The sequence below is a fragment of the Euleptes europaea genome, chromosome 4, assembly GCF_029931775.1.
Source record: "Euleptes europaea isolate rEulEur1 chromosome 4, rEulEur1.hap1, whole genome shotgun sequence".
Lineage (NCBI taxonomy): Eukaryota > Metazoa > Chordata > Lepidosauria > Squamata > Sphaerodactylidae > Euleptes > Euleptes europaea.
Window position 1 is genome coordinate 3,352,782 of NC_079315.1, and position 22,942 is coordinate 3,375,723.

The window sequence follows — 22,942 nt, forward strand, 5'->3', positions numbered from 1 at the left end:
CAATACTTACTTTGATGGACTGAGGGTCTGATTCAGTAGAAGGCAGCTTTGGGTGTGTTTATGTATGAAGCACTGCTTTAGAGGAAGGGCCATGGCTCAGTGGCAGAGCCTCTGCTTGGCATGCAGAAGGTGCCAGTTCGATCCCCAGCATCTCCAGTTAAAGGGACTAGGCAGGTAGGTGATGTGAAAGACCTCCGCCCGAGACCCTGGAGAGCCGCTGCCTGTCTGAGTAGACAGTACTGACTTTGATGGACCGAGGGTTTGATTCAGTAGAAGGCAGCTTCATGTGCTCATGGCACTGATTAATGATATCTTGTGGTACCTGGTTCATACAACAGTTGAAGTGCCATCCAAAAGTGGAGTTGTGCCTTTCGAAATCCACTGAAGTCAAGAAAAGTCTAATTCTTGGTCACCTGCCATTTTCTCATTTTGAATGCTCTTTAGCTGCGGTGCCTGAGATCAGCACGAAGCCCTGCTGCGCATCTCTATTTTGTAGGTTTACTGTGGTCGAGGCTGCCGTCCAACTACACTTCCTAGCCGCTAAAGCAAGGAACACAAGAGGACTTACTTCTGAGGAACCCAACTTAAGATGGCCAGAAGCCTTGCAAGAAACCTACATATATAAAAAGATGGGAGTGGTACCTGAACATTAACCACCATACAAATATAAGTCTATTTTATATACATTAATTAATGGTTAGCTCCATTACATATAGGAGCCCTGTGGTGCAGAGTGGGAAGCTGCAGCACTGCAGTCCAAGCTCTGCTCACGACCTGAGTTCGATCCCGATGGAAGTTGGGTTCAGGTTTGCCGGCTCAAGGTTGACTCAGCCTTCCATCCTTCCGAGGTCGGTCAAATGAGTACCCAGCTTGCTGGAGGTAAAGGGAAGATGACTGGGGAAGGCACTGGCAAACCACCCCGCAAACAAAGTCTGCCTGGGAAACATCGGGATGTGACATCACCCCATGGGTCAGGAATGACCTGGTGCTTGCATGAGGGACCTTTACCTTTTCCCATTACATATATAAGCTTTTAATGAATGTATATACAATAGACCTATATTTGCATAGTGGTATTGGTTTCTATTGGTTGCCAGGAAACCTGGCAACCTTACTCGGGCAGAACTCCCTCGCCTCTTATTCATAGTAGGAAGAATTTGTATCAGGAGTCTTTTATTTTTTTTAACAGCGCGCTAGTGCAAAAGGGAGAGCTTTGCCTGTTGCACTTCTGCCTGCTGTGCAACTATTACAAGCAGAAGCCTTGCCAGATCACAGGTAGCAACCTTATTTCGCTGGATTATGGTTTCCCTAGCTAAGGGCCACGGCTACCGACAGAAGGGTTCAGGATTCCTGCTGGCCAGCTTGCGGTCTTCAGCCAAACAGAAGGGAGAGAAACCTTTTCCGCCTTCTTTTCTCCCCTGATGAAATGAAAGTGATTGCAGGTTTTATGCCTCCTTGTCCAGCCTTTCTTTGCCCACACTAACAATATAACTCATTGCAGGGAATGGCCCTGTTTCCTAACCTCACAATTTGGACGCCAGCTCTCAGCGGCAGATGCTGGCAAATAACTGGTGGCATGCGTTACAAAAGGCTTTTTCCGTATTACTGGCGAGTGAGACAGCTTGGCTCTTCAAGACGCCAGGCAGAATTCCTCTTACCCCATCAGTGCAAAAGCAGCAGTGTGTTTTTAGCAAACAACGGAGGTGTGGGAACCTGCGGAGGGAGGCCAAGTCTAACTCACCAAGAGGAGAACCGCCTTGGTTCCTCGGTTGCCAACTAGGGATGTCGTTCACCCACGATCATCGGGCAAACCCTCTCCGGAGCAGCTGTGTGGGGGAAAGGGGGTGGGATTTGTATCGCTTGGCTTGGCAACATCATTGCCAGGCGGAGACGCAGAGTGATGCTAGGAATTAAAGCAAGGGTTGCCAACCTCCAGGTGTGGCCTGGCAATCTCCCGGAATTACGACTGACAAAGGTAAGTCCCAAGGTTAACTCAAATTCGTTAATAGCAGTGGCACAGACCTGTCGTAGATTTTCCCTCCATGATGAAGCAAGATAAAGCCCTAAGGGAGAAAAAGTGTTTTGTCAGGTACTGCCTGGATCAGGCCCTGACCTGGATGGCCCAGGCTAGCCTGATCTCGTCAGATCTCAGAAGCTAAGCAGGGTCAGCCCTGGTTAGTATTTGGATGGGAGACCACCAAGGGAATACCAGGGTTGCTATACAAAGGAAGGCACTGGCAAACCACCTCTGTTAGTCTCTTGCCTTGAAAACCCCATAAGGGGTCGCCATAAGTCGGCTGCGACTTGACGGCACTTTACACACACACACACCTGGATCAGCATCATTTCCCCAGTCCCTGAAACAGGTAAACATTTGCTGCCCCCCCCCCCCACCACTGGAGGCCTTCTTTGGACTGTTTTTGATCCATGATAGCTCTACCTGGCAGCACATTTCTCCAGCGTGGTGTAGTGGTAGGGTTGCCAGGTCCCTCTTCACCACCAGTGGGAGGTTTTTGGGGTGGAGCCTGAGAAGGGCAGGGTTTGGGGAGGGGAGAGACTTCAATGCCATAGAGTCCAATTGCCAAAGCGGCCATTTTCTCCAGGGGAACTGATCTCTATCGGCAGGAGATCAGTTGTAATAGTGGGAGATCTTCCAACTAGTACCCGGAGGTTGGCAACCCTATGTTGAAGTAAAATAAAAATAAAAATCCAAGGTTGAATGGCCAGACCAAAATTCTGTTTCTTCTGGCTTTAACAAATTATTTTCGATGACCCATACCTCTGATTGCCAGGTCCCTCTTCACCACCAGTGGGAGGTTTTTGGGGTGGAGCCTGAGAAGGGCAGGGTTTGAGGAGGGGAGGGACTTCAATGCCATAGAGTCCAATTAAAGTGGCCATTTTCTCCAGGGGAACAGAACTCTATTGGCTGGAGATCAGTTGTAATAGCAGGAGATCTCCAGCTAGTGTGTGGAGGTTAGCAACCCTATGTAGTGGTTAGGAGCAGTGGACTCTAATCTGGACAACCAGGTTCGATTCCCCATTCCTCCACGTGAGCAATGGACTCTAATCTGGTGAACTGGGTTCGATTCCCTACTCCTCTGTATGAAGCCTTCTGGGTGACCTTGGGTTAGTCACAGTTCACAGCCCCACCTACTTCACAAGGTGTCTGTTGTTGGGAGGGGAAGGGAAGGAGATTCTAAGCCAATCTGTTTCTCCTTAAAAAAAAGGTAGAGGAAAGTCAGCATATAAAAACCAATTTCTCCTCCTTTCCTTCTTATAACTTGACAACTAAAAGGGCTATAGGCTTACTTTGGTTAAAGGAAAGCTGGGAACTATTATACAGCTGCTGCAACAAAGTACTATGACATCATAACACTTCAGCAATATTTACTGATTAAAAGAAAAAGACTGGATAAACCCTCTCTAATGGCAACCATGAGGGAATAGGGAGGGATTGGGAAAGAGAACCACAGCAAAAACATCAGAGCGGTTTACAAAACTTTTAAAAACCTTAGTAATATATTAGACACTAAGTTTATTTAGCGTAGTCAATAGTAGTCTGAGTTCAAAGCCAAGGTATCGAGAGAGTCCAGGTACAAATAGCCAAAACATAATCCAAGAGCAGGGTGCCAGTCCAGTCTACGTTCATTGGTAAGCCAAGGGTCAAAAGCAGGTAAGCGGAGTGCCAAAGAATAGTCAAAGTCCAGTCCAAAGTCCAAGATACCCACAGGGGTCCGAGCAGGTAACTTACAGGTAATACAGAGTGAATACACACATTGTTCCCACATCAGCCTTGCTGCTAATGTTGCTTAAATAAGCCTCAGAGGACCCAGCTGTTGCTGATTCCTCTGGCTCAGCAGTCCTTCCTGGAGGGTGCTCATCATCTTCATTGCAGTCAGCTGGCAGGGCTCTCAGAAGGGCTTGCAATCTAGCACTTCTCCTATGCTGCTCTCCAAAGGGCTTGCAATCTAGCACTTCTCCTACGCGGCTCTCCAAAGGGCTTGCAATCTAGCACTTCTCCTACGCGGCTCTCCAAAGGGCTTGCAATCTAGCACTTCTCCTATGCGGCTCTCCAAAGGGCTTGCAATCTAGCATTTCTCCTATGCTGCTCTCCAGAGGGCTTGCAATCTAGTACTTCTCCTACGCTGAAGGAGGGTTCTGCATCTTTGGCGTTGCTGCTGCAGCGATGGTGGTGGGGCTGCTGCTGGGCCCAAGGGAGGCTTCTGCCCTGGGTGGTTGTAGGCATGGGGCACCATCAACTGCCTGTGCCTCCTCTGCCTGCTGTGCTTCCTCCCCATCACTGGCAGCAGTTTCCAGATCATCTACTCTTGAGGAAGCTTCAGCACACTGATCCCTGGCAGGCGCTTCAGCAGGCTGACCCATGACAGTAAGGAAGGTAAGCTCTTGCAAACAATGAAATTGATTGACAGGAGTTTCAGGACAGTCAACATGAAGCGCCAAACCACTCTGGCTCTCAGAGCAAGCCACACAGCAGCTATTCCCAAATTCCTTTGCCTGCCATCCCACCCTCTTTATCCCATTATCCTCTGGTACTGTTGTTCTTCATTGCTCTACAGTATTTATGCACTGCTGTCAATCTGTAATTTGCCATATTCTTATTCTGTTGGCTTGGGTGTGTATAATGTGGCAAAGGCTGCTTCTTCTAACAACAGACCTCGGCTAATTATGTGGAGACGTTTCCAGGCAGTCACCCACGATGACTGCTTCATAGTCGGGGCTTCCTTTCGATCAAGCATGCCGTAGCTCAGTGGTAGCTCGAAAATTAAGCACAGAAAGACCATAAACACTAATGCTTGATATATTGTGCTAATATATAATGCACACAAACTTAAACAGCAGTTATACAATCTGAAGAATGAAGAGTATCCTGTTTTGGAAAATTGTTAATGATCCGTTAGAGATTTAGGCTATGAGCTACATGGAATCATTTTGTAATGATATGGCTTAAAGAAACTGACGAAGTCGCATGATGAAACGGAACGTCTAGAAGACCCTCTTAGAGACATCACAGGAGGTTGTTCACACATGTTTATTACTTCAGGGCTTCATAAGTGCTATGAGAGCCAGCGTGGTGTAGTGGTTAAGAGCGGAGGTTTGGAGAGGTGGAGGCTGATCTGGAGAACCGGGTTTGATTTCCCACTCCTCCACATGGTTGAGTTTGGAGAATTGGCTGGGGAAAATGCTCATCTAGAGAGGGGCAGATCCAAGGCAGAACCCTCCCATGCAGAAATGGCCCTTGGGTTTGCCCCTCTCTAGATGCGCGTTTTCCCCAGCCAAATTCTCCAAACTCAACAATCGCCCCCCCCCCCAGCAGTGTTTGGAGAATTCAGATGAGAAAAATGTACATCAAGAGAGGAGCAAATCCCAGGCCAAGGTTACCGCACTTGTATTCCCACGGATGAGTTTGAAAACGTTACAAAAAATGCAGCCTGATCTCGTCCGATCTCAGAAGCTAAGCAGGGTCAGCCCTGGTTAGTATTTGGATGGGAGACCACCGAGGAAGACCAGGGTTGCTGTGCAGAGGAAGGCACTGGCAAACCACCTCTGTTAGTCTCTTGCCTTGGAAACCCCCAAAGGGGTCACCATAAGTCGGCTGAGACTTGAAGGCACTTTACACATACAGCATCCAAAAACCCTTTTAAAGTGATGTTTTTTATAACATTTTCAAACTCTTAATACATCACTGGGAATACAAAGGCTGTTACTGCACTAGGTATTGTATTAAGAGTTTGAAAATGTTATAAAAAATAGTGCAGAATAAAAAATACTGTTTGCACTTTCAGTGTATTCCCAGCGATGTATTAAGAGTTTGAAATTGTTATAAAAAATATTGTTCGCACTTTGTTTGGCCCCTTTAGCTGTGAAGACGTCTTCCAACCATTGTTGAGCTGTGGCATCCAAAAACCCTTTTAAAGCGATGTTTTTTTTATAACATTTTCAAACTCTTAATACATCACTGGGAATACAAAGGCTGTTCCCGCACTAGGTATCGTATTAAGAGTTTGAAAACGTTATAAAAAAATAGTGCAGAATATAAAAAACACTGTCCGCACTTTCTGTGTATTCCCAGCGATGTATTAAGAGCTTGAAAACGTTCAAAAAAATCCCGTCCTGTGTTTGGCCCCTTTCGCTGTGAAGACGTCTTGCATCCATTTTTGAGCCGCGGCATCCAAACACCCTTTGGAAGCGACGTTTTTTTCGAACGCCCCCCAACTCTGAACCCACCGCTGGGCATTTGGGGCGCCCCCCCCCAAGCCTCCCCTGCAGCCACGGCCTTTCCGAGGATGGGGCCGGGGGGCGCCGCGCGTGGCACCCGACCTGCCGGGCAGCGAGGGCGCGGGGCTGGGGCGGAGGAGCGGGGACTCGACCCCGCCGCCCCGGCGCCGGCTCTCCTGGGCGCAGCCGGAGCGCCCCGCGAGCCGCCCCTGCGGCCACACCTCCGGGGCCGGCTGGACGGCTGGGGGGCGGAGGCGTCTGCGAAGATCTCGCGGTGCTGCTGGCCGCCTTCCCTCCCCCTCCCCTCCCCTCCCCGCCTCCCCTCCCCTCCCTCCCGTCTCCGAGGCGAGCGGTGACTGTGCGCAGTGGAGCGCGCGGACGGGGCGGAGAGGCGCGAGCGAGCGGCGGGCGGACGGACGGGCGGACGGGCGGCGGCGGCTGCGGGCAGCGCCCTCCTCGCGGCCCCCCGGGCCAGCCCCATGCCCCCCCGGCCCAGGCGCCTCCGCCGCTGAGCCCCGGCCCTTTTCCGCCTTCCGGAGCGCGAACATGGCCACCCCGGCGACGTGCACCCGCTTCACCGACGAGTACCAGCTCTACGAGGAGCTCGGCAAGTACGGGCCCCCCCACAACCCACCCACCCCCGACGGCCCCCTGCCCCGCCAGCCCCGCGGGACGCGTCCCCACGTGCTGGGGTAGGGCTGCCTCTGCTGGGGCCGCTCGGGCCAAGGGGGCCCGGGGCGGACGGAGCCGCAGTCCGCAGTGGGGCCGCCGCTGCTCCCGCCGGCCTGGAGGCGCTCGCCCGCACGCCCGCCCGCCCCTTCCAGGCGCCCGGCCTCTTCTCTCCCCTCCCTCTTGCCCGCCCGATTTCTGCATTATAGCAGAGGCTGCGTTGGGCTCGCAGCAAGGGAGGCTCCCGCTGCTGCCCCCCCCCCCACTATTACAGCACTGGCTAGATATCGCCCCCCCCCCATTCTGGGGAGATGCCCATCAGCCGTCAGGAGGGGATGGAGAAATTGGGGGGTGGGTTAGGCGCAGGTGCCGCCGTCCCCTGGCATCCCTCCTCCTTTCTTGCGCCAGCCCCCGCTTCTCTGGTTCCCTCCTCTGTGCCCCCTCCCCATCCCAATTCTTGCCTTTGAACACACGAAGCTGCCTTCTACGGAATCGGACCCTCGCTCCATCAAAGGCAGTATTGTCTGCTCAGACTGGCAGCGGCTCTCCAGGGTCTCAGGCAGGGGTCTTTCACATCACCTACTAGCCTGGTCCCTTTAACTGGAGATGCCGGGGATGGAACCCAGGACCTTCTGCTTGATGCTCTGCCGCTGAGCCACAGCCCTTCCCCAAACTCGCTATCTGAATACATGAAGCTGCCTTCTACTGAATCAGACCCTCGGCCCATCAAAGTCAGTATTGTCTACTCAGACCGGCAGCGGCTCTCCAGGGTCTCAGGCAGAGGTCATTCACATCACCTACTTGCCTGGTCCCTTTCACTGGAGATGCCAGGGATTGAACCTGGGACCTTCTGCATGCCAAGCAGATGCTCTGCCACTGAGCCACGGCCCCTCCCCAAAATAGCTTTCCAGCCCAACTCTGCCCCCTGAGGATGTGCTTCTTGCTAACAGGGGCTAGGAATGGGGGGGGGGAGAGAAGGACGGAGAGGGGAGCGGTCCCTTGCCCTGCATCAGGCAGACCACCTCTCTTGGGGGGCAGGGGTTGCTTCCAGGGATCCGGGCTGGTTTTGCAGTTCAGGCATGCTCTCCCCTTGAGTGGATCTCCTGCATGGATCCTGCCTCTCCGTTGACTTTTTCCTAACCTGTTCCCAAGCCTCCTTGGCTCACTGGGGGTGGGGGGAGCTTTCCCTTATAACTTCTCTTGCCAATGTATCTCCCCACCCGCCCCGCTTCCCTTAAAAAATTTTTTTGCTGTTACGCAGCCCTTGTCCAAGTCGCATCGATACAAGCATGCGACGTCCAGTTGTGTGGCAGACGAGGGAGGCCAAAAAGCCGCCTTGCTTCTGCCACCGGCTGGTTAAAAGTTTTGCCCCATTTTATGGACGGAGGTAATAAGATGCAGCAACCATCCTGTCCGAGACATTGTGGTTGCGGGGCGGATGCCAGAGCTGAGAGGCCCGGCCCCTTGGTTGCTCTATCCTTTGAGAAGACCCCGAATTTACCGGTATTTTTCACCAGCAGCCTCCGCCCCCGGTCTTTTGCACATCTCTCTTTTTTGAAAAAGCTCTTTTTCCTGTCCTCAGCTTTCTGGTTTTTAGCTCGTAGAAGCACTGGGTGCTCACGACGCCTTCTCGTTTCGCAAAATGATTCTTCTTAAGCTCAGTTTCACAGGTCCGGCCTTTCTTCTCTGTTCCAGGGGAGCCTTCTCCGTAGTCCGCAGGTGTGTGAAAAAATCCGCTTCCCAGGAATACGCTGCCAAGATAATCAACACCAAGAAGCTGTCGGCCAGAGGTGAGCGTCCAAAACGTTGTTCCGGATCGCGCTGTCTTGCGTAACTGGGATGGGGGAACGAGCAGTTAAGTTCTTAATTCGTGTGGTGTGGAGTGCCACTTTTTATATAACGTAGGGTAACGTTTGTTTCCATTTAGATCTGTTTCTGGAATAGGTAGCTTTCGGAAAGCAGAAGGAAAGAAAACGTGAATGTCCCTGTTTTATGGGCTGAAACATTCACAGGCCCTGGAGTATTGGTCTCCCTTTCCCCAGTGGTGTCTGTTATGGATCTACTGCTGCTACTTGTGGGTCGATTCCAAGATCTGTCGGTGCTCGTATCGAGGGGCGTGGATTTCTGTAGTGTGAAACTGTGGCAGGGCAGCTTGTTTGTGGAGTAAGACATTGAAATTGGTTGGGCTTCTTTCTGAGCAAACTGGCATAGGATCGGGTTGGTTCCAAACCTGGCACGTACTGTCACCAGCTCGACTCCTTAGCATCTGGGCATGCTCTGCTCTTGAGAGCACATCTGGGCCTTTTAACAATCAACTTAGGAACTGGTCTTCCTTAGAACCGGCGAGATGGAATTGTACGTGGGCGAGTATTGTGGTGGAAGGGTCGATCAGAGTTCTAATTCTGAGCAACAAGACACCTTCCGTCTGGCGCTTGTGGGTTCCTATTTGTTTTTGGCAGTTCTTATGGATATGATGTCTTGTGTCTTAGATGCAGCCTAGTTCACATGGCCTATCATCTCCCACTCGCCCCAACATGGAGATGCGTCTCCATCTTGGGAAGAAATGGCCAGCCACGTGACACGTGAAGGGCTCCAAGAAACCTTCGCTTTCAGATCTCTGTTGGAAGACGTAACTGGGAAAGTGGCCCTGATTTATTTATTTAGAGCGTTTCTATGCTGCATCTTCAGAGAAACCAGTTTGAGGCAGCTTACAGTTTAAAAAGCTCAGTATAAGTAGCGCAACCCATTGAAATAGTATGAGACGTTAGACGGAAGAGGCATAAAAACTATCCATAATACAGCAGCAGGCCATTAAAGAGCTGATAAGATAAACCTTCTAAGTAAAGCCTGGGTAAAAAGGAGTGTTTTGGCCTGGCACCTAAAGAGGGCATTAGGTGAGCATCAAGGGGTGGCGCATTCCAGAGGCGAGGTGCCAACACAGAAAATGCCCTGTCTGCAGTTGCCACCCACCTTGCCTCTGAAGGTGGGTGCACACAGAGAGGGCCATAGCTCAGTGGCAGAGCATCTGTTTGGCATAAAGAAGGTCCCAGGTTCAATCCCCGGCATCTCCAGTGAAAGGGACTAGGCAGGTAGGTGATGTTGAAAGACCCCTGCCTGAGACCCTGGAGAGCCGCTGCCGGTCTGAGTAGACAATACTGACTTTGATGGACCCAGGGTCTGATTCAGTATAAGGCAGCTTAATATGTTCATGTGGCTTGAGAGGCAAAGCTGGTCTGCTGAATCGTCCGTGGAAGAGGGGACATGGTCTATTGGGTACCTGTCAAGAACCAGCCCTTTAAATTGCACCCCGAAACAGATGGGTAACCAGGGCAGACCTTTCAGCGTGGGGTGATATGATCCTTGGCACCAACCCCTGACAGTAGCCCGGCCACCGCATTTTGGACCAATTGACGCTTCCGAACCATTTTCAAAGGCAGCCCCACGTAGAGCGCATTATAGTAGTCTAACTCGGATGTGATCCGAGCGTGGATCATTGGCAGGCAGGTCATGCTTTTCGAGGAGCGGTCATTGCTGGCCTTGGCGCCTGTCTCCGCTGTTGATCGCTCGAAGGGTAGAAGTGGCTGCTTCATTTACGCCAAGCTCATGCCTGCTCTGTCAACAACCAGGTTCGAATGGACGACGGCGTATGTACTCTCGGCAAGTTTGATCCTGAGATATTAAAACAGGCGTTTTGAAGTTCTGCTACCATTGGATGAGATTCTTTAACGCGCCGCCGGACTTTTCCTTAGTTTGGTTGAAAGGGTGTGTTCTACTTTACTTTAATTATACTGTTCATAGGGCCAATTCGGTTCTGAATGATGAAAGGAATGTGTTCTTCCTCTTGAGTTAAACAGTTACCTCCAAGTTATCTCTGGGAAAGATGTATGTGATGTATGGTGAGGGGGTCTGGAGACCAAATCCTATGAGGAAAGGTTGAAGGAGCTGGGTATGTTTAGCCTGAAGAGGAGAAGTCTGAGAGGGGATATGATAACCATCTTCAAGTACTCGAAGGGCTGTTGTATAGAGGAGGGTGCCGAGTTGTTTTCTGTTGCCCCAGAAGGTCAGACCAGAACCAACGGGTTGAAATTAAATCAAAAGAGTTTCTCTCTAGACACTAGGAAGAATTTTCTAACCGTTAGAGCGGTTCTTCGGTGGAACAGGCTTCCTCGGGAGGTGGTGAGCTCTCCATCCCTGGAGGTTTTTAAGCAGAGACTAGATGGCCATCTGTCAGCAATGCTGATTCTATGGCCATGAGAGGGAGGGCACCTTGCTCATCTTCTGGGCATGGAGTAGGGGTCACTTGGGGTGTGGGGGGGAGATAGTTGTGAAATTCCTGCATTTTACAGGGGATTGGACTAGATGACCCTGGTGGTCCCTTCCAACTCTATGATTCTGTTTCCTGTTGCTGTCTTTGTTGCATTTGCTTCATGCAGGGGTTCCGCATTTCTGCTCAGAAAGTGTTGGTTAGGTTACGTAATTTTAGAATCTGGATTTCAGGCTATTTTGCTCCATCCCCCTTTAAGATGGAAACATGTCGTTCAAATACATAGGTGCAGCCTGCTTTGGAAAAGCCCTGTTGAGCTCATGAGTTGGGAGCCTGGACTTCTGCCCCCAAAGTTGCTTTGCTTATGAAAGAAGCAATTTTCTAGGCCTTTAAGCAGGGGCAGCAGACTCCATACTGGTCGCTTTGCTGAGTTTTCCACCTTCAAACTTAGTAACCTTTGGCTAGCTGATGTTCTTAGAGCCAACGTGCTGTAGTGGTTAAGAGCTGCACACTCTGATCTGGAGAACCAGGTTTGATTCCCCCCTCCTCTGTATGAGTGGCTGACTCTAATCTGGAGAACTGAGTTCGATTCTCCACTCCTCCACATGAAGCCTGCTGGGTGACCTTGGGCTAGTCACAGTTCTCTCCAAACTCTCTCAGCCCCATCTAACTCACAAGGTGTCTGTTGTGGGGAGGGGAAGGGAAGGGGATTGTAAGCCTCTTTGAGACTCCTTAAAGGTAGAGAAAAGTGGGGTATAAAAACCAACTCTTCATAGTCTTCAGTCAGCAAAATAATATACATGTGGCCCATCTAACAGGGCCGTTGTAAGAATTATTGTGAAAATGTATGTGAAGCACTTGGAACTTGTTTTTTTTGGGGGGGGGAAGCCCCCAAGCAAGACGGCTGCAGCAGCATTGTCCTGCCTGTGTTCCCCAGCACCTAATATAATAGGCATGCTCCTCTGATCCTGGAGGAAGTTTGAAAACTAGGCAGGAGAAGAAGGCAAAAGAGCGAGATTGGAACTCTGGGCATGCAGAGGCGGGAGGGCAGAAGCTTGACAGCCTCTGTGAGGCTGAAGCAAAGACTGCCCTTGTGGCCTCAGTTTCCCTTTGCACATAGTTGGCCGTCTTCCGCTGGTACGTTTGAAAGACCTCTGAAGTGATGATTAAGTCCGCCAATAGCAATATTATGTTGCAGTCCTTCCCTTCCCTTCTTTCCCTGGCTTTGTAAGGGATACGCCTAAGGTAGGAGTAACTATAAAAGAGTACCTAACTGCTTAGATGTGTAGCTGTGGGTGTCTGATTTAAAAGAGGAAAGAGGAAGAAGGTCCTGGTAGTTTTAAGGCAGTGACATAAGTGAGAGATAATTTGAAGAACAGCGTGGTCCTTCAACTGAATGGAGCCGTCATGGGCGCCAGCGACAGAGGAATAGAATCAAGGCTTGCTTTAGAAATCTGGGAGAAGAGCAGGGGATAGAGGTTTGCGTTAAAGGGTCTCTTTATTCCACTGCTCAGTGTGAGAAGAGGAAAGGCCGGAAAGAGACCAGAACTCTCGATAAGCCGTTCGTGTGTGAGAGATCTTGCGTGCAGAGGTGACGGACTCGCTTCGCAGACTGAAGCGGTGGCTGTCCCCTGTGCATTTTGGGAACTCTTGTCCACAGCTGCCGGTTTGATGGGGTTCAAGTGAGTTTGCAGAGAGGCCTGTTGGGGAATTAATGCACTACGCAGGGTGACATTGGGAATGTTTGAAAAAGAAATGATGGAAAGAGCTTGATTTTTATACGTGGTTCTGGGGGAGAGAGGATACGTTTCTGTCAAGAACATAAGAAAGGCCCTGCTGGACCAGACCCAGGCCCATCAAGCCCAGCAGTCTGTCCACACAGTGGCCAACCAGGTGCCTCTAGGAAGACCACAAGTAAGACTGCTGCAGCAGCATTGTCCTGCCTGTGTTCCACAGCACCTAAGATATTCGGCATGCTCCTCTGATCCTGGAAAGAATAGGTGTGCATCATGACTAGTATCCATTTTGACTAGTAGCCATGAATACCCCTCTCCTCCACGAACATGTCCACTCCCCTCTTAAAGCCTTCCAGGTTGGCAGTCAAGTGAACAACTGATAGCTCACGGAGCACGTTGGTTCTTGTCAGGGTGGTTCCAACTTTAGAGAGAGGCTGATGGTGTGGAAATTTGTGGGGTGCCCACCTTGACTGTGTAAATGTCCTGGGATGGGGTGGGGGAAGATGAGAGCCAGCGTGGTGTGGTGGTTAAGAGCAGTGGACTCTAATCTGGTGAACCGGGTTTGATTCCCCCACTCCTCCACACGAGTAGCAGAGTCTAATATGGAGAACCGAGTTGGTTTCCGCACTCCTCCACATGAAGCCAGCTGGGTGACCTTGGGCTAGTCACAGTTTTCTCCGGACTCTCTCAGCCCCACCAACCACACAAGGTGTGTTTGATGTGGGGAGAGGAAGGGAAGGTGTTGTAAGTCGGTTTGATTCTCCTTAAAAGGTGGAGAATATTGGCATATAAAAACCAACTCTTCTTCTTCTTTGTTCAAGCTCTAAGGAGGCCAGCTTTAATTTTTTTCCATCCAGTCACAGCTGACTTATGGTGACCCTGTAGGGTTTTCGAGGCAGGAGACGTTCAGAGGTGGTTGACCATTGCCTGCCTCTGCGTAGTAACCTTGACGTTCCTTGGAGGACTCCCATCCAAATACTAGCCAGGGTCAAGGCTGACAGCATGTGACTGGCCCAAGGTCACCCAGCAGAGTGGGGATTCGAACCTGGGTTTCCCAAATCCTTGTCTGACACCTGAACCTCTACAGACACACCGATCTGCTCAAGCCAGTGTTATTTCACTTGTGCTGGCCCCCAGTTTATTTTCTAGGCTGAATTCAGAGTGTGATTTTGACCATCCAGGTCCTAAATGCTATGGCTCCAGAGCACTGGAAAGATTGCCTCCACCCATAGCAACCTCTCTAGGCTCTGAGACCAGTGCCCGGGGTCTCCCTGCAGGGCTAAGCCTTAACTAGTGCTAGGTTGGCTGGGACCAGGGGGGACACGGGACTTTTTGCACACTGCCTCCAGAATGTGGAATTCCCTCCCCAGGTGGTAAGATTGGGGCAGTGCCTGTAGGCCCTGCTTCCACATCAAAAGGCACATGCGATCTTTCCCTGCATCAATAGAAGTATAGTGCCCAGAACATGCGAAGTGCTGGTATCGCTTTACTCTGCTCTTCTTAGACCTCACCTAGAGTACAGTGTTCAGTTTTGGGCACTGCAATTTAAGAAAAATGTAGACAAGCTGGAACGTGTCCAGAGGAGGACAACAAAGATGGTGCGGGGTTTGGAGACCAAGTCCTATGAGGAAAGGTTGAAGGAGCTGGGTATGTTTAGCCTGAAGAGGAGAAGACTGAGAGGTGATATGATAACCATCTTCGAGTACTTGAAGGGCTGTCATAGAGAGGAGGGTGCCGAGTTGTTTTCTGTTGCCCCAGAAGGTCGGACCAGAACCATCGGGTTGAAATTAAATCAAAAGAGTTTCTCTCTAGACATTAGGAAGAATGTTCTAACCATTAGAGCGGTTCCTCAGTGGAACAGGCTTCCTTCGGGAAGTGGTGGGCTCTCCTTTCCTGGAAATTTTTAAGCAGAGGCTAGATGGCCATCTGTTTGCAATGCTGATTCTATGACCTGAGGCAGATCATGAGAAAGGAGGGCACCTTGGCCATCTTCTGGGCATGGAGTAGGGGTCTATGGGGGCGGGGGAGGTAGTTGTGAATTTTCTGCATTGTGCTGGGGGTTGGACTAGATGACCCTGGGGATCCCTTCCAACTCTATGATTTTATGTGGAATTCCTTCCCCAGGTGGTAAGATTGGGGCAGTGTCTGTAGGCCCTTCCACTTCCACATCATGATTTTCTTTTTCTGGAAGAACATCCAGATCGGGTTGAAACAGGGCGGCTGCTTGTTTATGCCACGCGCTTGTTGTTTTTAGACAGCATTCTGAATTTGGAAGGAAATCGGTTTTATATTTTAACTCCTCTTTTTTGCTGCCTTGAGGACCTGTGGGTTCTCAAGATGATATGAATAAATAAAAGAGTTCAGAGGAACCCCCACTGCAGTTCAGGGCAAACAGTCGGGAGCCGTAGCTGCCCAGGGCATGGACGCAGAGGAAACGGAGAGGTGGTGGGTATTATAAATGGGAATTTGAAAAGAAAAAAACATTCCAATCAACTGCAATTACTACCGTAACGTTTAGCTTACACTACAATATCATGGAGGAAAGCGGAATCATAATTGTAGCTGGCTCGTGTGTTCGTCACGTGAATTGGAGCTGGGGAAAGAAGAAGAGTAGGACGAGAGGGGTGCTGGAGTTCAGCTTGCCGAACTGTATTCATCTGCAGTTGACACCCTTGTTGTTCAACTTGCTACCATGTGGATCTCCACTGTGTAGGAGCAGCAAACATAAGAAAGGCCCTGCTGGATCAGACCAAGGTCCATCAAGTCCAGCAGTCTGTTCACACAGTGGCCTTTAGGAAGGCCACAAGCAAGACCACTGCAGCAGCATTAACCTGCCTGTGTTCCACAGCACCTAATATAATAGGCCTGCTCCTCTGATCCTGGGGAGAATAGGTATGCATCAAAAGAACATAAGAATAAGCCCTGCTGGATCAGACCAAGGCCCATCAAGTCCAGCAGTCTGTTCACACGGCGGCCAACCAGGTGCCTCTAGGAAGCCCATAAGCAAGACTACACAGGCATCATTACCCTGCTTGTGTTCCACAGCACCTAATATAACAGGCATGCTCTCCTGATCCTGGAGAGAATAGGCATGCATCATGACTAGTATCCATTTTGACTAGTAGCCATGGATAGCCCTCTCCTCCATGAACATGTCCACTCCCTTCTTAAAGCCTTCCACTTCATAAGAACATAAGAAAAGCCCTGCTGGAACAGACCCAGGCCCATCAAGTCCAGCAGTCTGTTCACACAGTGGCCAACCAGGGGTCTCTAGGAAGCCCCCAAACAAGACAACTGCAGCAGCATTATCCACTCCCCTCTTAAAGCCTTCCAAGTTGGCAGCCATCACCACATCCTGGGGCAGGGAGTTCCACAATTTAAGTATTCTGTAGTTCAATTTGCCGAACCGTATGCATCTGCAGTTGAAACCCTTGTTGTTCAACTTGCTGCCACGTGGACCTCCACCGTGTGGGAGCTGCAAAGATAAGAACCTAAAAAAGGTTGCCTAAACCCGCCCTTGGCAAATATACAGGCTGGGATATCAGCATCAAAACTGCCGGGTTCGGGGAAATAAATATCTGTCAATCAGTTGTCATGGTATCCAAAACCATCAGATAATGCGCTCGCAAAAAAGATCCTAACCGCCCGGACAGCTGTTGAGCTGCGGCAAAGCACGGCCCACCAGCTCTTGGCAGGAGAGTAGAGGGCAAATCTAATGAGCTTGAAAATCGTCGCGAACGGCCAGGACAGGCGGGATTTGGCCCGTCCAAGCCAATGGCATAAGGATTTTCTTTGGCTGGTGACCACAGCCCAGCTCAACTCGCTGTCTTTCAGAATCTGTTCAGGATGCAGCTTCTTTTTAAAAAATTTTAAAAACAGACAGGGTGCGTGGGACTGCAGGGGGATAACGCAGGGAAGCGTCCAAGGCCCGAAAAGCCTTTGCGGCCCCCGCCGGGAATCTCGGTGTCGAATAAGGAACCTGTGCTGGAAGCCACCGGAATCTGGCCGAGCTTGAGGGATCAGATATAGCTCTCGGTGACGGCTGCTGGAGAGGTGTTTAGTTTCTGCGGTGTCGCAGGGCAGCCGTGCAAACGGAGGGTATGACTAAATATTAGAATGCTGCCTGAGGGTAGTGGAGCAGAAGCCGTGCCAGATAAGGGGATGGAGCTGTCAGTTGGCACCAAGGAGAGGCCCCCCAGTCCCCGGATCGGAGGCGCTTCTCTGTGGGGCTGTGGAGGTGGGGTGGCTGACTCCTTTGGCTCGCAGGCTGGATAAGAGCTCTCAAGGGGCTGGATCCGGCCTTATAGAATCATAGAGTTGGAAGGGACCACCAGGGTTACCTAGTCCAACCCCCTGCACAATGCAGGAAATTCACAACTACCTCCCCCCACACACACCCAATGACCCCTACTCCATGCACAGAAGATGGCAAAGATGCCCTCCCTCTCATGAACTGCCTAAGGTCATAGAGCCAGCATTGGTGACAGATGGCCATCTAGCCTCTGCTTAAAAACCTCCAGGGAAGGAGAGCTCACCACCTCCCCGTGAAGCCTGTTCCACTGAGGAACTGCTCTAACCGTTAGAAAGTTCTTCCTAATGTTTGACACCCCTGGTGTAGGGGGTCTGGATGTTGCGTTGGACCCCAGCTGGGAACCCTCAAATTAAAATAAGATACTGTAGACCAGGGGTGTCAAACATAAAGCCCGAGGGCCGGATCCGGCCCCTTGAGCGCTCTTATGCGGCCCGCGAGTCAGCTGAGGCAGCCACCCCAACCATTCTCAATCTAGGCCGGCAAGGCTTGGCCCTGCCCAACCAAGTGACATTTATGTCATATCTGGCCCTCGTAACAATTGAATTCTACACCCCTGCTGTAGACCCTTCCTGGGTGAGTTTGGGCCAGTCGCACCCTCTTGGCTTAATCTATCCCACAGTGTGGGTTTGAGATGAAATGGAGCGGAGGGGAATATGTACGCCACCCCAACTCCTTGGAGAATGGATGGGACAAAAAAAAAAGTCAAATAAATAATACAGTATCTATAAGGGACGTGATGGTGTTTGAGTAGCATATAATCATTGCCATGTGTTTTGCCCCCAAGGTTTCCAGATTTTTTTTTACTGAGTGGATCATTTGTTGGAAGCATGATACCATCACACCATCTTGTTGACACTGTCTGGTCTAAAGCGGGATGGGTTTTTCACTGTTGCTTCTAATATAAATTCTTGAGGGCTTCCACTGTTAAGAACATAAGGAAGACCCTGCTGGATCAGACCCAGGCTCATCAAGTCCAACAGTCTGTTGACACGTTGGCCAACCAGGTGCGTCTAGGAAGCCCACAAGCAAGACGACTGCAGCAGCATTTATCCTGCCTGTGCTCCACAGCACCTAATAGAACAGGTGTGCTCCTCTGATCCTGGAGAGAACAGGTGTGCATCATGACTAGTAGCCATTTTGACTAGTAGCCATGGATAGCCCTCTCCTCCATGAATGTGTCCACTCCCCTCTTAAAGCCTTTACTTCTCCTTCATTCACTTCTCCACTGAATTCTCACAACAACCCTATGAGGTTGGTTAGGCTGAGCATGTGTGACTGGCCCAAGGCCTTCCAGTGAGCCGTCGTGGCAGAGTAGGGGTTTGGCCCCAAGGTTTCCCAAATTCTAGTCCGACACTCTAACCACTACACTATACCCAGCCAACGGGGCTTGCAGTTTTGACTGGAAATCTAGCCTTTGTGTGACTGGTTGTTTTTCTGTCTCTCTAGCTGGGAGTTGCCTTTGTTCAAGATTGAGGGGTGGGGGACATGATTGTTCTCCTTAAGTATTTGAAGGGCTGTCACTTAGAGGAGGGCAGGGAGCTGTTCCCTTCGGCAGCAGAGGACAGGACTTGCAATAATGGTTTTAAATTGTGGGCGGAAAGGTACCGGCTGGATATTAGGGGAATTTTTTTACAGTAAGAGTTGTTTGACAGTGGAATCAGTGAGAGCCAGCGTGCTGTAGTGGTTAAGTGGGGTGGTTTGGATCAGTGGACTCTGATCTGGAGAACTGGTTTGATTCCCCCACTCCACATGAGCGGCGGAGGTTAATCTGGTGAACTGGATTTGTTTCCCCACTCCTACACATGAAGCCTGCTGGTGGACTTTGGGCTAGTCACAGCTCTCTCAGCCCCACCTACCTCACAGGGGGTCTGTTGTGGGGAAGGTGATTGCAAGCCGGTTTGAATCTTCCTTAAGTGGTAGAGAAAGTCGGCATATAAAAACCAACTCTTCTTCTTCTACCTAGGGAGGTGAGCTCCCCCTCACTGTCTTTAAGCAGAGGCTGGACAAACACTTGTCAGGGATGCTTGAGGTTAATCCTGCATTAAGCAGGGGGTTGGACTAGATGGCCTCTATGGCCCCTTCCAACTCTATGATTATATGATTTGCTTGTTGTCTCTTCTCCCTGCGTCCACACTATACGTGGGCTTCATTTACCTGCTCCTTCTTTGGTGGCCTGTGCTTCTGGGCATTTTTGACTAATCTGGGTGGGGCTGATTTCACGTTAGAGTTATGGCTCCCTCTGATGCCTGTGCCCCGCTCCCATTTGGGCCGTTTATGCATGTTTGTTTCCTCGTGGTCACCCCGTCGACCGCTTTGGGGCTTTGCTTTGATTATGCTTGCATTTTCCGACCGTCACGGGTCGCCTTGATCTCCCCGGGCGTTTCCGCATGTTTTGCCCACGTTTTCTGGATTTGTGCGTAGCCAGCTTCCAGAAAACACGGGGGACCCGTGAGGAAACCCGCGGGGAGAGCGAGGCGACCTCTGATGGTCAGAAAATGCAAGCATAATCCAATCAAAGCCCCAGACTAGTGAGGAAACCGTGAGGAAACAGCCATGCAGAATTGGCCTTGGTTTCCTTTCCTCCTTTTCCTTCTGTTGACTTTTCTTTGGGTGGGACAGAGGGAAGGGGGAGACAGCTGTGCTCCCCTATGTCAGCCGGTGCATGCAGCCCTCCTTGTTCTGTCTCTAAAAGGCCAGTAGGTCCAACCGTCCAGCTGGAACAACCGTAACTTGTGCGAAATGCCCGGCTGTTCTTGACCTAATGGAACATCTAGAGTTGCCAGGCCCTCCAAGCCAGGTGCATGCCAGGGGTAATTGCCGGTTGCCCTGGCACCTAGCAGATTTATGCCTGCGTGACACCTCTGGCAAAAGGTTCAGGCACCTGGCTGATGGTTGGTAGCTCCCTTTTCGGTGGAGGGGAAAAGCTGATCTCCGCAATACGTGGAGCGTCTGAACATGAAGGGTTGCCGTCTTCTGACAAGTATAATCTCCAGCTGCAGAAGGGAACATGCTGGGTGAACAAGCTGCGGGAAAGGGGAATTACATTGGAGAGAATCACATCTGCCTTGGACAATCTGTGGGGTGGAAGCTTCTTTCCCAAGCACGCCTCAGTTGAGGAAGATGAGCCAACGTGGTGTAGCGGTTAAGAGTGGTGGTTTGGAGCAAAGGACTCTGATCTGGAGAACCGGGTTCGATTCCCCCAACTCCTCCACAGGAGTGGTAGACTCTAACCTGGTGAACCGGGTTGGTTTCCCCACTCCTCCACATGAAGCTAGCTGGCGTGACCTCGGGCTAGTCACAGCTCTGTTAGAGCACTCTCAGCCCCACCTACCTCACAGGGTGTCTGTTGTGGGGAGGGGAAGGAAAGGTGACTGTATGCCAGTTTGATTCTCCCTTAAGTGGTGGAGAAAGTCAGCATATTAAAACCAACTCTTCTTCTTTTGTGGGGGGGGGGGAACAGGGCGACCGTGACCTATCTGCTCCGGAGAACCCACCGGGCATTTTGTTTGGTAAATCTGTCCATTTCGTGGGCTATGGGTCAGTTGCGAGAACTGTGAGCAAAAAGGGCTGGCAGCATTGCTGGAAAGTGGCGTCTGGTAGGAGAGGTTTGGCTCTTCTCTACAAAGGGGCCCGCTAAATGTTCTGCAAGTGTACCCCAAATGGGGCTGCCGCTATATGGTGAAGGCCCTAGGCGGAACTGGGAAGACACCAGTACAAAGCTGGACTCCCCTGTGCATTCACTGGGCAATCTCAGGCGAGCCAGTATCTTGCAGCCTCCTCTCAGCCCCCAGATCTGCAACATAACTCCCCTGTAAGGTATGCATCAAGAATGCGTGAAGTCCTTTGAGCCGTTGCAGAAAGGGCCATGTATAACTAGAGCCGGGCAGAGCCCCACCCTGAGAAATTTCCTTCTATGCTCCACATCTTTTTTTTATGCTTTGCTTGAAATGTCTTAAATACTGCCTAAGCAGGGTCTTCTGAATAGTCCCCATAAGAGCCAGCGTGGTGTACTGGTTAAGAGCGGTGGACTCTAATCAGGAAAACCGGGTTTGATTCCCCACTCCTCCACATGAGCAACCACTGTGTGAACAGACTGCTGGACTTGATGGGCCTTGGTCTGACCCAGCAGGGCTTTTTCTTATGTTCTTATGCCTATTCTATTAGGCGCTGAGGAGCACAGGCAGGATGGTGCTGCTGCAGTCGTCCTGTTTGTGGGCTTCCTAGAGGCACCTGGTTGGCCACTGTGGGAACAGGCTGCTTGCCTTGATGGGCCTGGGTCTGATCTGGTAGGCTTTCCTTATGTTCTTATGATTCATCCCTGTTTTCTCCAGTACCAGAGGAGCATGCCTGTTATCTTAGGTGCTGTGGGACACAGGCAGGATAAATGCTGCTGCAGTCGTCTTGTTTGTGGGCTTCCTAGAGGCCCCTGGTTGGCCACTGTGTGAACAGACTGCTAGATTTGATGGGCTCTGGTCTGATCCAGCCGGGCTTTTCTTATGCTCTTATGATGCATACCTATTGTCTCCAGGATCAGAGGAGCATGCCTATTATATTAGGTGATGTGGCACGCAGGCAGGATAAATGCTGCTGCAGTTGTCTTGCTTGTGGGCTTCTTGGTTGGCCCCTGTGTGAACAGACTGCTGGACTTGATGGGCCTTGGTCTGATCCAGCAGGGCTTATTCTTATGTTCTTATGACATGCCCTGCAAAGTGTAAAGGCAGAGGAGTTGGGGGGTGTTGCCACAGACTGGGGAGGCATTCGGCTGAAATGGAAATCCAGGAGTTAAGAAGCCAGCCTCATCCTCTGGCGCATTTCCCTGGGTCAGGCCCCTTTGCTCTCATTTGCAATTTTATAACCCCGGCTCGACATCTGTGTGATGCTTCCCCTGCTGGGGTTTGTGTGTGTATGTGTGTTTATCTTTAGGTGTTGTGCTTCCAGGCCTGTTTTGCTTTCGGAGCAGCGTTCCTCCCCACGCTGCCGATGCGTGATTTGTGTTTGCGGTGCCGCTTTCGACATGAGTCTTGATCCCGCAAGGTGGCTTTAGAAGTCCGCCTGCCGAGATTTCTTCTTTGCTCTAGGAGGGTTAGTGGCTTGTGCTTTTCCTTTGCTGTCATCCGTTCTCTGTGTCTCATGGGGGGGGAGTACAGCAGAGCCCCCTCCCTCCTCCTCCTCCTCCCCCCCCCCAGTGCACACGGCTGAATTGGATGCAGACGACAGCGTGCTGCACTGCAGATTCGCAGGCTTGCCTGTTGTGGGAAAGGAGAATCCACGGCTCCAGCGAGCAGAAGCCCAAATTTCAGCAGGGCCGCGGGTCTTGCTAGCCATAGCACTAGGAGGGGTCCTCGTCTTGGTGGGTGGAGAGAACAGACTTGACAAGCGTAGAATCCACGAATCATAGGCCGGGGAGAGCCGCCTCTTCAAGAGAGTTTGGTGGCCGAACATCTGTGGGGGGGGGGTTGGGAGGGGGGAGATCTGCTGTTTTACCACCACCCCCGCCCAACCTTTGCCTGGCCTGTAGTACATCATGGAAACCCCCCCACACACACACACACACAGCAGCGATAGTTGGAGATTTCCTGGGACCTTCCTTGGGTGATCAAGAGGATGGGAGACGAAACGGCACAGCAGGGTTTTCTCAAGTCGGGGGAATCTGCTTCTCGTCTGCTTCGCTGGCAGATAGAACAGGGCCGTTGGGCAGAAGTTGGCATTTCTCTTTAAAAAAAA

The 22,942-nt window shown here is 51.1% G+C and overlaps 1 protein-coding gene across 37 annotated transcripts in view; it reads left to right on the forward strand.

The window, feature by feature from the left end:
- The first annotated feature begins 6,763 nt into the window (after positions 1–6,763).
- Positions 6,764–22,942, forward strand: part of CAMK2G (calcium/calmodulin dependent protein kinase II gamma) — a 177,014-nt gene continuing 160,835 nt past the window's right edge. For all 37 annotated transcript variants that reach the window (XM_056849143.1, XM_056849152.1, XM_056849150.1 and 34 more), the window contains exons 1-2: positions 6,764–6,848; positions 8,602–8,696. In XM_056849143.1, coding sequence (XP_056705121.1) covers positions 6,784–6,848; positions 8,602–8,696 — 160 coding nt within the window. In that variant the 5' untranslated portion in view covers positions 6,764–6,783. The remainder of the gene's footprint in view (positions 6,849–8,601; positions 8,697–22,942) is intronic.